We start from the raw sequence: 12,377 nt of genomic DNA, 5'->3' as shown, positions 1-12,377 counted from the left end.
CTTTTTTTTCTTAGTCGTTATTGTTTTGTTTCTTGTTGCATTGCCTTCATTTTCTTTATTGTTTAAACTTGTTTGTTTAGTTGTTTTGTTCTTGTCAGTTTAATTTTAAAGGGAAAGCTCACAAACCAAAGATGCTGTGTTTCACTGTATTAGAAAAGCTTACTTTAGTTTAAAATAGTATCCAAATTCATTCAAATAAAAAAAATTAGGTAAAGATTTTGTTCAGATTAACTTGTTCAGTATTCGTGCACAACACTTAGCTTAAGTAGTACAACCAACACACAGGATGAGTCATGTGAACTGAAGGCAACTTGAGTGAGATCTGCTTAAATTGAAGTTACTAAATTTAAGTGTTTTAACTTTCTTAAAACTCACACAGTTCACATAAAAATGTGATTGTGTTGCTTTGTGTTTTTTACATTACTCACATCAAGTGTCAGAGGACCAGGGTCTGCGAGCACTGCAGAGTTGTACAACTTAAGTACACTTTAAATGAAATAAACAGGCAGACCTCAGATTCAGAGCCTGAGTCAAATTAAAATATTTTAGTAAACATACTTGAATTATTTTTAAAATATTTTATTTCCTTCCAACATCTCTCAGGGCCCCATTGCTCCTGCTTCTCTCTTTGATTCGCCCCCAGCCCCGAGTGCACCCTGTCCACCTCCACCACCTCCTCCACCCCCTGGCCCTCCTCCGGTGTTCACCGATGACGACGCCAAGCCTCAGGCGGACGCCGCCGTAGCCCAGCACTCCGCGCTATTTGCCCAACTCAACCAGGGCATGGACATCACTAAAGGTGCATCCATGAGCAACACAGAAGAGCTGAGCGACAGTTTCCACCTTAATTTAATTTAAGCTTATATTTTTAAACTCATAATGTTATCCTCACACTTTCCATCTGTAGGTCTGAAGCATGTGTCAGATGACCAGAAGACCCACAAGAACCCCAATCTGCGTTCTCAACAACCAACAACAGCCAAAGGCAAGAACGCGGGGCCTGTGGCTTCACCCACTACACCTGCCCAGAAAAGACCCCCTCTGCTGGAGCTGGAGGGGAAGAAATGGAGGGTGGTACGTGTGATGTGTAAATCCTATTTTGAGGATGATTTGTATTTAATTAAACCCACAACGGGAGCTGAAATGAAGGGCACTTTGGAAAATTTCAATGACAATTTAATTTGCACCTACCCAGCTCTCATTTATATCGTAGAAACAAACCCAATCCAGGTGTCCTGGTAGACCGGCTGCTAATCTAGATTTTTGAATCCTTATTGTTGCAGGAAAACTTTGAGCAGAAGCACGACCTGGTGATCGAGGAGACGGAGCTTAAACAGGTGGCGTACGTCTTCAGTTGTAATAACTCCACCCTGCAGATTAAGGGCAAAATAAACTCCATCATCATTGGTAAGCTTCCTGAAAGCAAAATCATGAGTTTGAGCACAGATTTCATAACGTGGGATTATAATCTTCATCTGGTTTGTTTTCATCCCGTCTAGACAACTGTAAGAAGCTGGGTGTGGTTTTTGAGAACGTTGTTGGGATTGTGGAGATCATTAACTGCAAATCGATTCAGTTACAGGTGAACACATTTTTATTTTGACACAGAATTAAGTGATGTGCCGAGTGTCTCGTAGGTCTGCTTTCGTTTTCTTAAAACTGTTCAGAGTTTTACACCCAAAGTGTAAAATAACATCTCACAGTGCCCAAAAAAAGCCTGTCAGTAAGTGAGGCATGTCTTTCTGCAGGTTTTGGGAACAGTTCCCACCATTTCCATCAACAAGACTGAGGGCTGCCAGGTCTACTTGAGTAAGGACTCTGTCAGCTGTGACATTGTCAGTGCCAAGAGCTCTGAGATGAACATCATGATACCTGAAGGAGAGGGCGATTACGTGAGTAACCGAGATAAAGGCTGAGCTAATTCTCTCCATGTGTGCAGCTGTTCTTACACTTACTTTGTTTTTGTTTTCCTTTTTTTTAAACAGAGGGAGTTCCCAGTGCCGGAGCAGTTCAAGACTGTGTGGAATGGAGCCAAACTGGTGACAGAACCCACGGAGATCGCAGGCTGACTTTGTCGTCCATAGAACACAAATATATTTCCGTCCTCCTGATGTTATCCCTCAGACATACAGTGCTGTGAAAAGTACTTTCCCCCTTCATAACTTTTTTTGTATAGTTGTCACATGTTTTTAGATAATGAAACTTTAATCAAGTTTTAAAATTAGATATATTGTTCTCTGCTGACCAAACAGAACACAAAGGCTCATCTCATGCCAAAAAACATCCTGGTGGCCCCTGAGACTTTTGAGCAAATATTCTGTGGACTGACAGGACAAAAGCTGAACTTTCTAGAAAGATTGAGCCACTTAAACTAACACAGCATTTCATAAAAAGAAGATCATACCAAAAGTAAAACGTGGTGGCAGTGGTTGCTTTGCAGCTTCGGGACCTGAATGACTTCTGGGCGACTCTGCTCTCTACCAGAAAATGCTGACGGAGAATCTTCGGCCATCAATGGTGCTCAGGAAACTCAAGGACATTTGGCTTAGTCAGTAGGACAATGATCCAAAATACACCAGGAAGTCCACCTCTGAATGGCTCAAAAACCAAAAACAAATAGAAGGTTTTGGAGTAGTCCAGTCAAAGTCTGAACTTAAATCAGACTGAGATGCTGTGGCATGACCTTTAACACATTGGAGAGTCTTCAATGTGGCTGAATTAAAAGAATTCTGCAAAGATGAGTTGGCCAAAATCCCTCCACAATGATATGAAACAATCATTGCCAGTTATCGCAGTTCTTGCTATCAAGCGTGGCACAACCAGTTATTAGGTTTAAGGGTACATACAGGTAGTTTTAGGCATTTTTTTTTCCTTTGATAAAAACAAAAAAAATCATGGTCATCATCATTTAAAAACTGCATTTTTATTTACTCAGTTAAAGTTCATTTGCTGATCTTAAACACATAAATGTGAGAAATATGAAAAAGAAATCAAGAAGGGGGCAAATACGTTTTCATAGCGCTGTAGGAAAGGTTTTCTAATAGGCACGTAGATTAACTTTTAGTCCACTTGCTGTATTTGTGACTTCATAAGAGGTTTCTCCAGCACTTCTGCAGCTGTTGTCTGTAATGAATCTGTCAGTATAACACAATCTCCCACTAGTGGTGAAGAATAGCTCAGGTTTAGGTGTCACAAACCAGAGCACACTTACATTTCTGTGCCAAAACAACACAGGCATTTATGTGAGAAAGTGTAACTGCTGAAAAATAATATTTTAAAGGTATTCTCATCATTAGATCCGTTTCCTTAAAATATAGATTTTAAATGTTCCGGGATGACCACTAATAAGACAGTACTCCACTTACACCTACTGCAGAAAACTTAAAAAACCAACATTACCTTCAAATAGAGAAAAGCAAATAAGTGTCTGTGGTACATTTTCCATCTAATAAAGTGCTTCCAGCCACCTCTGTAAAGAGCATCGTGCCCAGCAGTCATGTAGTAAAGTCACTGTGAAGTACATGCAGTATTGTCCTTATTCTGCATTAACAGCTGCTGTTGTGATTGAAATGATTAATTAGCTAATTTCTTTTACTGTACAACATATCAGCTATAGTGGTAACGGTTACCTCCGAGCACTTCCTATGTTTATTGTACTTTGTATACCACTCTTATTTTGTAGCACACAGCACCAGCATAGCACAGATGAAATGCTGATACTAAAAATATAATATACGAGAAAACAATTTTATGTAATTCTGTGTCTTTTTTTTTTCCAAATAAAGTCAAAACCTCCCAGTTCTGGTTTGTTAGTTTTATTTTGTGCGAGGAGAAAAAAAAAGCACAACAAAAAGAACCATGAAAGGGAGAAACAAAGAATAAAATCTCAGGAGATCAGCCATGACATGGAAAGAAGACAATCACAGAGTAGAAAAATAAACCAAAACAAATGTTCTTCCGCCTCATCCCTGTACGGTAAGAACTGATGATATTTGGTCATAATGGCTTGTAATATCACAGAAGCAGCTCTCCCTGTTTTGAGCAGGAGGGCAAGAAGTCGAAACCAAGAACAAGCAAGAACCTGGCTAACTTTTAAAACAAAGGGACTCGTGTAGAAGAAAGCCTTCAATCTGAGACAGGCCTGACACAACAAGACCTGCAGCATACAAGCTGGCCGTGTACTGCTAGGTTCGAGACTACATAAAACCATGATGTTACTCACTGGCTGGTGAAGTCCCGGCTTTAATTCTCACACTGAACATCTTGACTTCACCATTTTAGTGTTTTGAAACAAGAAGTGACAGCGAAGGGGTGCAAATCCACAGACACTACACACTTGTATGTCAGCAGTCAGATAAATCACAATTTACAAACATTAGGTTATGAAATGAGATCTTGAAACTCTCCAGAGAAGAATTAACTGGGCTAATAACTCAAAGGCGCTGAAAGCTAACTTTCCTGTAGACTTGTAATAATCAGACTTCTTTTTTCAGTCCATGAGCTGCCCCCTACTGGCCATTAAAAAGAATGCAGGTTTACAGCACTTCCCCAACCTGGAAGTCCTTAAAAAAGGATTTTTCAATATTTTATCCTCCAAAATCCACATTTTTGGAAAAGATTTGGAACAGCATCTGAAATCTGTAGTGCCTTTAAAAGGCTGTTTTTCAGTGTTTAATCACTACATTTCCCTGAGAGTCTTGAGTAAACAGCATCTCTTCATCCTCTTCCTCCTCCTCCGGCAGAGATTTGTAAGCACTCACCACTCCCATGCTGACGTTACTCTGATCTTTGAGAGGACTCCTGGTGTGCAGACCTCTGTGTGCGATCACCCTGAACCCTTCAGAGTCCTGAGTGAACAAAGTGGCCAAACTGTCCTCATCGAGTTCTCTGCTTCGCTGCTGCGGCATTCGCCTTTTGAGAGGAGAGCTTATCGGTTTTGTCCTCTTGATCTGGAAGGCAGAGCTCTCTTCTTTTGCAGCCTTTTCCCACAGCTGACCTGTTTGTTTCCGAGGAGAAGCGGTTTTTGGTTGTGTCCACTTATGATTTGAAACAGGTCTGAAATGAGAGGAAGATGAGTCTTTGCTTGGGGAATTATAAGACGGTGGCGTGCTGTTTTCCTTCTCATCAATCATACGAGAAGAATGAAGACGTTTAAAAGATTTTTGAGTTGAGGTTTGTCCTTCTGCATCTATCAGTTTTCTAAAGACCTCCTCCTCATTCTGCAGACTGTTTACTAAACTTGGCTCAGAGCTGCTGAAGTTCTTCACTGTTGTACATTTGTGGCTAGTCTGATGAAAGTTATTTTCAGTGTACTGACTGAAAGTGAACAGCGGGTCCTGACTCCACGTCTGTGGTAGAGGTTGACAGTCATCTTGTGTAAAGGTGGCATCAGAGACCCTCCTCTTACTCTGTGGTGGTTCACACTCTTCAGGCTTCTCTTCTTCAGATTCACAGTATATGTTTTGTAAAGTTGAATGGTTTTCTGAACGTGTCTGCCATAATTCTGTTTCCTTCTCAGTCACATTTTCACTTGTACACTCGTCAACCAAAACAGGCTCAAAGTTGGAGTTTTCAAAACCAACATTGCGCCCTCGTTTTTTCCCTGATGCTGTGGCTGTCGGTGTAGCTGAGTCAGATGATGAAAGAGGCTGCACTGAATCCATGTTTGGTGGCTCAGAAGTGGACATCTTATTGAGGACTTTTAGAAGAAAGTAAGAAAAAAATTATGTTAACACAAAATCAAATAATTTACTGTATTAACTTGTATGCTTATTGGTCACTTCATTAGGTTCAATTTGTTGTAAACACAAATATTTAATCAACCAGTGATGTGACAGCAATGCAGACATGATTAAAACGACCTGCTGAAGTTAAGACTGAGCATCAGAAGTGAGATGAAAGGCGGTTTAAGTGAGTGTGGACATGGCATTGTTATTGGTGTCAGACAGGCTGATCTAGACCATCAGACTATAAGATTAGACTATAACTTTCGGCAGACTTTTAGATGCTTACCTCTCCGATGAGCTGTGAAAAAGGCAGATATGGAGCTCTGTTTGGTTTTTGGCATTTCTGTTTTGGTCTGAGTGAAGTTGAGTGCCACAGCCAAACTGTACCCAGCACCTTCACAAAACGGGTTCAGCAGTTTAGAAATGGGACGGCTACGGCGCTTCTGAAAGATATAAAAGAGAACACAGTGTGTAAACAGTAATAGACAGAGACTGCAGATCAGCATTTTAGCGTATTAAATAACTGCTCTACTCAGGCATGCTGGAGAAGCCATTCGGTCAGTGTTCAGACCATGTTTACACAATTACCTGTTTAGCTTTTCCTTTCAGCTCCACAGTGTCCAGCCAAACATCACAATCCTCTTGATCAACGGTCTGTGGTGCTGCTGCAGTGCTCTTCATGGTGGACAGCCCAGGGAAGATATGATCTGTATGAAATAAAAACAGGATTTTATAAACAGGTTAGACATGCCGTTTGTTTTAAATAAAGAATCATTATACTTTAAAAACTATTTTCATGTCTCTCGTTGATGAACATGTTTGCAAGAAGCCTTTACTTATCTTTAACTAATTCAATAACGCTACCACAGACCTGTGAGTTAGCTACAGTTGGTTAACATAGCTCTTAAAACTGATTTTTGGGAAATACCTTATGATACAATGAAGATCCAGAGTAATATTTTGAGGTTTCCTTTGCAATTTTTTATAATCGTTTGTATAACTCTCTAGTACTCGGTTCAATCTGCCGCCTTCAGGACTGTCTGCCCCTGATGATTGACTGTGTGAAAATGCCTTAATGTGGTTGTACCTAAAATGCGCGATTTAATTTGAAAGATAATTTAAAGGTAGGATATATAAAGACGTTCATAATACTCTTTCATCATAAAAATGTATTTATGTCTAATTAATAAAATTTACCGTAACAATATTCTTCATTTCTAGTTGGGCGCGTTGGACACCTAATATTTTGACGTCTGCCGGTCCGTGCGTAGATGTGGGTGTGTTTACGTTGACGTCATCGCGGTTTTTCCGACAGGGTGAGTGAATTGTTTTTAATTTGGTTTATTGAACTCTGTTATTGAAATAGAGTGAGCATAGCACCGATTTAATGGCTGCTCTCATAATAATGATCAGTTATATAAATCTTGGTGTTTAAAATCAGCTGCCTGCGTGTCACAGTGATTAGAAATCATAGGAAGTGCTGACAAGCTAGCTTCCGCAGCTAACTAGTTAGTTCGGCTAAACAAGAAATTTCATCAGTAGATATATTTAGTGATTCGTAAGTTTTATTCTGCTGAGTGACTCTGTGTAACGTAAAAATGTTTATAAACTCTCTGTGCCGGGTTGTGAAGCTAAGTTAAGCAAGTCTGTAATTATAATCCGACGGGTTGTTTTTTTTCATGTTTTTTTTTTTCTGAACAGCGAAACACTGTTTGTGTGGAGCAACATTTCCATAGTGTTTGTCAATAGGTCACACTTGAAAGTGGACATTAAAGAAACTACATTTAAGAGTTTAAGAGTGCTCGGCAGAAAGCAGACCGAGTACAAAGAGACAGAGAACAAATATAATTTAAAAACATTTACATTTGACCCCTACAGTGTGACCTTATATGCCCCCTTAAACTGAGGGTCACTGGAAGTTAGTACAAAATTAGTGTGAATGACTTAATAGTCGAAACATCAAATGTTCTGACTATGAACGGGTTTTAATTTAATTAAGCAAGCATTGGCTCAACAGCTTTGTAAAATGCTTTTTATTTGGATTTCTTTAAGTTAGTCATCATCGTGCGACTGTTGTTCCAGTGCCAGTCTTCATTATTAAAACTTGACTTTGGTGGTTACCACTGTTGCCTCACAGTCCTTGGTTCAAATCAACTGGCTGAGGTCTTTCTGTGTACTTGTGTCAGTTCTCTCTGAATGCGCTAGCTTCCTGTCAGAGTTAACTGGCACGTATAATTAGCTGTAGGTCTGAATGGTTGTCTGTCTCTTTGTCCTGCAAAAGTCTGGTGACCTGTCCAAGGTGTAGCACATCTCACGCCCTAGGTAGGAGAGGCTCCAGAAAAAGGGGTGCATGGATGAGTTTTCCTTACAAAGATGTTTAGGCATGTGGTGGCATTGCATTTGAAACCCAATGTATGGGTTTAATGGGTTTATAGCTCAGTGGGATGACCAGGCCACCATAACCCCATATGGCCAGAGAGCAGTAGGCCCGGGTTTGAGTCTGACCCGCGGCCCTTTGCTGTCTTCCCCTCTCTCTCCCTGCTTTCTTGTCTCTCTACACACTCTCTATCGAATAAAAGCTTACATGAAGGTTGATATTTTTACTTAAAAGTATTAGTTTATCTTATGTTACTGGTGTAATTATTAAAAAGAAAAAGAAACAGTAATCATTAAAAAACATCTTACACCATCTGTGGCTCACATTAAATATTTAAACTCCAGAAGGGGGAGGTTTTAGTCCTTCTATAAATCTTCGGATTGTTCCTGTTGTTACACTTCTTTTATTATCACAAAGTGCATCTCTCATATATATATATATATATATATATATATATATATATATATATATATATATATATATATATATGAATGAAAGCATGTTCGCATTAAACAAAAATGCCATACCTAAGTGAGAATTGCAGACTATTATCTCACAATTTTAAGATAATAACCTGAAATTTTCATTTAGTTCTGCCCATTTGTTTTTTCTTTGGGAACATGTTTCCATACATACCAATGAAATTAAAAATGGCAATTAAAAATGTTAAAATTAGGAAAAACAAAACTGAAAATATGACCGCAGCATAAATTGTCTGAAGCTTTTGTTCATAAATGGAGACATTTATGAAATGTTAAAGCTGCCTGAATATATTTGGTCGCAATTATGGAAAACTATGTGAAATAAATATTTTTCAGATCACATTTTGAGACATCAGCATCATGTTCCATGGGATATCAGTCACTGGAGGAGGAGGAGGTAAGACATTCAGCTAAATCAGTGTATAAAAATGAATTGTTGAATTAATATAAGAGTCATCTTTTCAACAGAAAACAGCAGTAATACTTCATGACACTGTTTTCCTTTCCACAGCTCCGGCAAATAAACCTGAGCTATATGAGGTAAATCCAACAACATAATTCTGATTAGTATACAAAAAAAAAGAGGACTTTATTTGTTCTTTTTTTTAAAATAACATTTATTGCCCATGTGTAAATCATCCGTAAATCTAAACTAAAGCTGGGAATGTTATCAAGAATATGTGATATCCTTGCTGTTAAGGATAACAATCATGAATGCTGTCGTTTCAGGAGGTGAAATTATACAAAAATGCAAGAGAACGAGAAAAGTAAGTGCTTGATATGTCACCAGTGACCATTATCACTTTATAAAATGCAGATTTACTGTGTTACACATGTTATAACGATCCTGTTTCTGTAGGTATGACAATATGGCGGAGTTGTTTGCTGTCGTCAAAACACTACAGGCCCTGGAGAAGGCTTACATTAAAGACTGCGTAACGCCTAACGAGTGAGTAACAGTTGAGATCATATTTAAAATATGGCACCTGTAACTTTAGCTGTGTGTTTTTTAATTAATGCGGAGTTTTTGTTGGTTTCAGGTACACCGCCTCCTGTTCCAGACTCTTGGTTCAGTATAAGGCTGCTTTCAAACAGGTGCAGGGCTCTGACGTGGGCTCCATCGATGACTTCTGCAGGAAGTACAGAGTGAGTGCTCGTCTGCAGTGCAGAGTGTCTGTCATATTTTTCAAGATTTTATTTTTGTAATTTCTTGTTGTTGTCATATGTTTTCCTAGCTCGACTGTCCACTTGCAATGGAACGGATTAAAGAGGATCGGCCAATCACCATCAAGGATGACAAGGGCAACCTGAACCGCTGCATCGCAGATATAGTTTCAGTATGTCCCCACGACTATATTAAATATGTTAAAGAGAGAAGTATTTAGGCTGCTGGAAAGAACATTTTTTAGGATTTATTGAGCTCAGTTTTAGCTGAGTGGCCAATGTGGTTTCACTCAGTTTGGCTCAACATTTGGTAATTCCATAAAAATGAGAGTGGATATCACAAGCTTAAGTTTTACCAACTGCAGGCTCAGCTCATAAAACAGACAAACTAATAAAGTCAGTGCGCTCGTTCCTAGAACTGTTTGTCCTGAAACATATTTCTCACTGCCGACTCTTAAAACTAGGAAAATATTTTGTCTCATCCTTCTCGAACATTTAGCTCTTCATCACTGTGATGGACAAGCTGAGACTGGAGATCAGGGCCATGGATGAGGTAAATTTATAAATGTAAATAATATGTTATTAGTAAACAATGACTGGAATTCCAAGATACTGATTGATTGTTTGTTTTTTAATTTGTTCAGATCCAACCAGACCTTAGGGAGCTGATGGAGACTATGAACAGAATGAGTAACATGCCTCCAGACTCAGAGGCCAAGGACAAAGTCAGTCTCTGGTTAGTAACACTAGGCCGCAACGTTTGTGCTCTTTATGTCGTTGATCTCTATGTGCAGCACACCTTGAGGCAAAACATGACCAGTCAGGAAACCTGCAGCCACACCACACAGCACCTATCTAGTTCCAGAATACCTGATACAAGGCAGGGTGAATCTATACTGTCATGTTGTTTATGTCAAACTCTGACCCTACCATCTAAATGTTGGAGCAGAAATCAAGCACCATTTTTCCAATCTTCCATTGTCCAATTTTGATCCGCATGTGTGAATTTTAGCCTCAATTTCCTGTTCTTAGCTGACAGGAGTGACACCTGGTGTGGTCTTCTGCTGCTGTAGCTCATGTGTTTCCCTGCAAATGAAATTCCCACCAGTCGTGCCATGGTCACAGTCATTTAAATTTCTTCTCTGTGCTGTTGCTCAGTTCTCTTCAGTTCAGCAAATTGTTTTGACTGTGTACAGACCTAAATTCATGAAGTTGCTGCCATGTGATTTTCTGATTTGATTTTAATAGTTAACAACTAGTTGAACAGATATAATTAAAGTGGCAGGTCAGTAAGTGTGATCCAAAACTATCATTCATGGCTCCGACACACAAGTACTGCGTGGCTACTCTGTAGTTACTAGGATACTATAAGTTAAAAGGGAGCTGTGCAGTTCAGTAATGAAGGAAAAGAGAGGGGTTGAAGAAAAGTGTGAAATCGTAGGACTTCTTGCTAAATTGTGAAAATCTAACTTAATCCCCCTCCTCCTATTGGCTATTGGGGTAAATATTTACGGGTTTCCTATGTGTCCGTATTCATGCAAGGTAAAACTTTGTTTTGCATCTGGTGCGACCGTACCATTATCCATGCAACTAGCTGAGCAGTGGTTATAAAGTACCTGATCTTTGATGTGTTTATGATCATATAGTTCTCTTAACTGACATTTTTCCAACAGGCTGACCACCCTGAGCAGCATGTCGGCCTCGGATGAATTGGATGATAATCAAGTTCGCCAGATGCTCTTCGACCTGGAGTCAGCCTACAACGCCTTCAACCGCTTCCTCCACTCCTCTTAAAGCGCCTCTCTGTCACGGATAAATCTGGAATCCTGACTCTAAAGCCTGTTAATTTAAAAGAAGAAGAATGCTGCTTTCTGTGGATTTACGTCCCCTCCTCCTTCTGTTCTTCTAGCTGTACAATTGGTCTCTGTGTTCTTTAATCGGGATGTGTACAGGTCACTCTGCTGTCATCTCAGCCTCGTCAGCTCGGCTCGCTTTGTTCTGTGAACTGTTATCCCCCACCCCCACCCCCCCCCCCACCCCCTTTTTCTATCCAGATTTGTGTGATAAATGCATTAACAGTGGCTGAACTTCATACTGTAACATCGAGAAGCCTATTTTATACCCAGGGTTTGCAGCAAACCAATAAACAAACATGATACAGGAAAGATCTGCATAACAGCAGATTTCTTTTCTTTTCACTTTTCATACCCTAATTGTATTTCTGACTTAAACATAATTTACTACATTTGTTTTCTACTAACAGGTTTTTGCTGTAGTATCATATATAATTGTAATTACATAATTATTTGGGCTTTAAGATGATTAGTTTGCAGTTCAAAGGAATCCTATTGAAACTAAGGTGAAAGAAAATAGTTCTGATTTTGATTTTTCTGTCGCTGTCTCTTCTCATGTCTTATCCATTATTTTCTTTTAAGTAAAGGGTTCATCAAGTGGGCAAAAAAGGGAGCTCACTGCCTCCCTTTTGTTGTTTACCAAATATGTTTCAGCTCCCAAACACCATTAGGGAGAACATATTTATTGCAATGTATCGTTGTAAATAATAGGTTTGATTTTTAAATAAAAGCATGTAACATCTTTTTAGGAATAAATTTTAAAAGGAAAGAAAAA

At 39.2% G+C, this 12,377-nt stretch overlaps 3 protein-coding genes across 4 annotated transcripts in view; 2 read left to right on the top strand and 1 right to left on the bottom strand.

Annotated features, from left to right (window-relative positions):
• cap2 (cyclase associated actin cytoskeleton regulatory protein 2) overlaps positions 1-3,801 on the top strand; it is a 22,579-nt gene extending 18,778 nt beyond the window's left edge. Inside the window, exons 8-13 of the mRNA XM_086279303.1 lie at positions 604-799; positions 908-1,074; positions 1,284-1,407; positions 1,500-1,582; positions 1,749-1,892; positions 1,986-3,801. Of these exons, the coding sequence (XP_086135429.1) occupies positions 604-799; positions 908-1,074; positions 1,284-1,407; positions 1,500-1,582; positions 1,749-1,892; positions 1,986-2,069 (798 nt within the window). The 3' untranslated portion in view covers positions 2,070-3,801. The remainder of the gene's footprint in view (positions 1-603; positions 800-907; positions 1,075-1,283; positions 1,408-1,499; positions 1,583-1,748; positions 1,893-1,985) is intronic.
• aunip (aurora kinase A and ninein interacting protein) lies at positions 3,644-6,990 on the bottom strand. Of its 2 annotated transcripts, none has more exons than XM_086279305.1 (4): positions 6,924-6,990; positions 6,315-6,433; positions 6,013-6,169; positions 3,644-5,698 (listed from the first exon to the last, which is right to left on the bottom strand). In XM_086279305.1, exons 2-4 carry the CDS (start codon positions 6,405-6,407, stop codon positions 4,665-4,667), a joined length of 1,284 nt encoding a protein of 427 aa, XP_086135431.1. In that variant the 5' UTR covers positions 6,408-6,433; positions 6,924-6,990; the 3' UTR covers positions 3,644-4,664. The 2 variants fall into 2 exon arrangements, with proteins under 2 accessions (XP_086135431.1, XP_086135430.1); XM_086279304.1 differs by lacking the exon at positions 6,924-6,990 and adding an exon at positions 6,655-6,760 and having other exon boundaries at positions 3,645-5,698.
• Positions 6,967-12,377, top strand: vps28 (VPS28 subunit of ESCRT-I). Its single transcript, XM_086279306.1, has 10 exons — positions 6,967-7,042; positions 8,922-8,982; positions 9,097-9,125; positions 9,315-9,352; positions 9,445-9,534; positions 9,626-9,731; positions 9,821-9,922; positions 10,249-10,302; positions 10,394-10,485; positions 11,423-12,377. The coding sequence occupies exons 2-10, from the start codon at positions 8,946-8,948 to the stop codon at positions 11,541-11,543; spliced, it is 669 nt and encodes a 222-aa protein (XP_086135432.1). The 5' UTR covers positions 6,967-7,042; positions 8,922-8,945; the 3' UTR covers positions 11,544-12,377.

The sequence above is a fragment of the Aulonocara sp. 'chitande type north' Nkhata Bay genome, linkage group LG22, assembly GCF_057382095.1.
Source record: "Aulonocara sp. 'chitande type north' Nkhata Bay isolate Kocher_YH1m ecotype deep benthic linkage group LG22, A_spYH_male_GT1.1, whole genome shotgun sequence".
NCBI lineage: Eukaryota > Metazoa > Chordata > Actinopteri > Cichliformes > Cichlidae > Aulonocara > Aulonocara sp. 'chitande type north' Nkhata Bay.
Note: the sequence above shows the minus strand (reverse complement) of the source record. Positions and strands in the feature narration are given on the sequence as shown.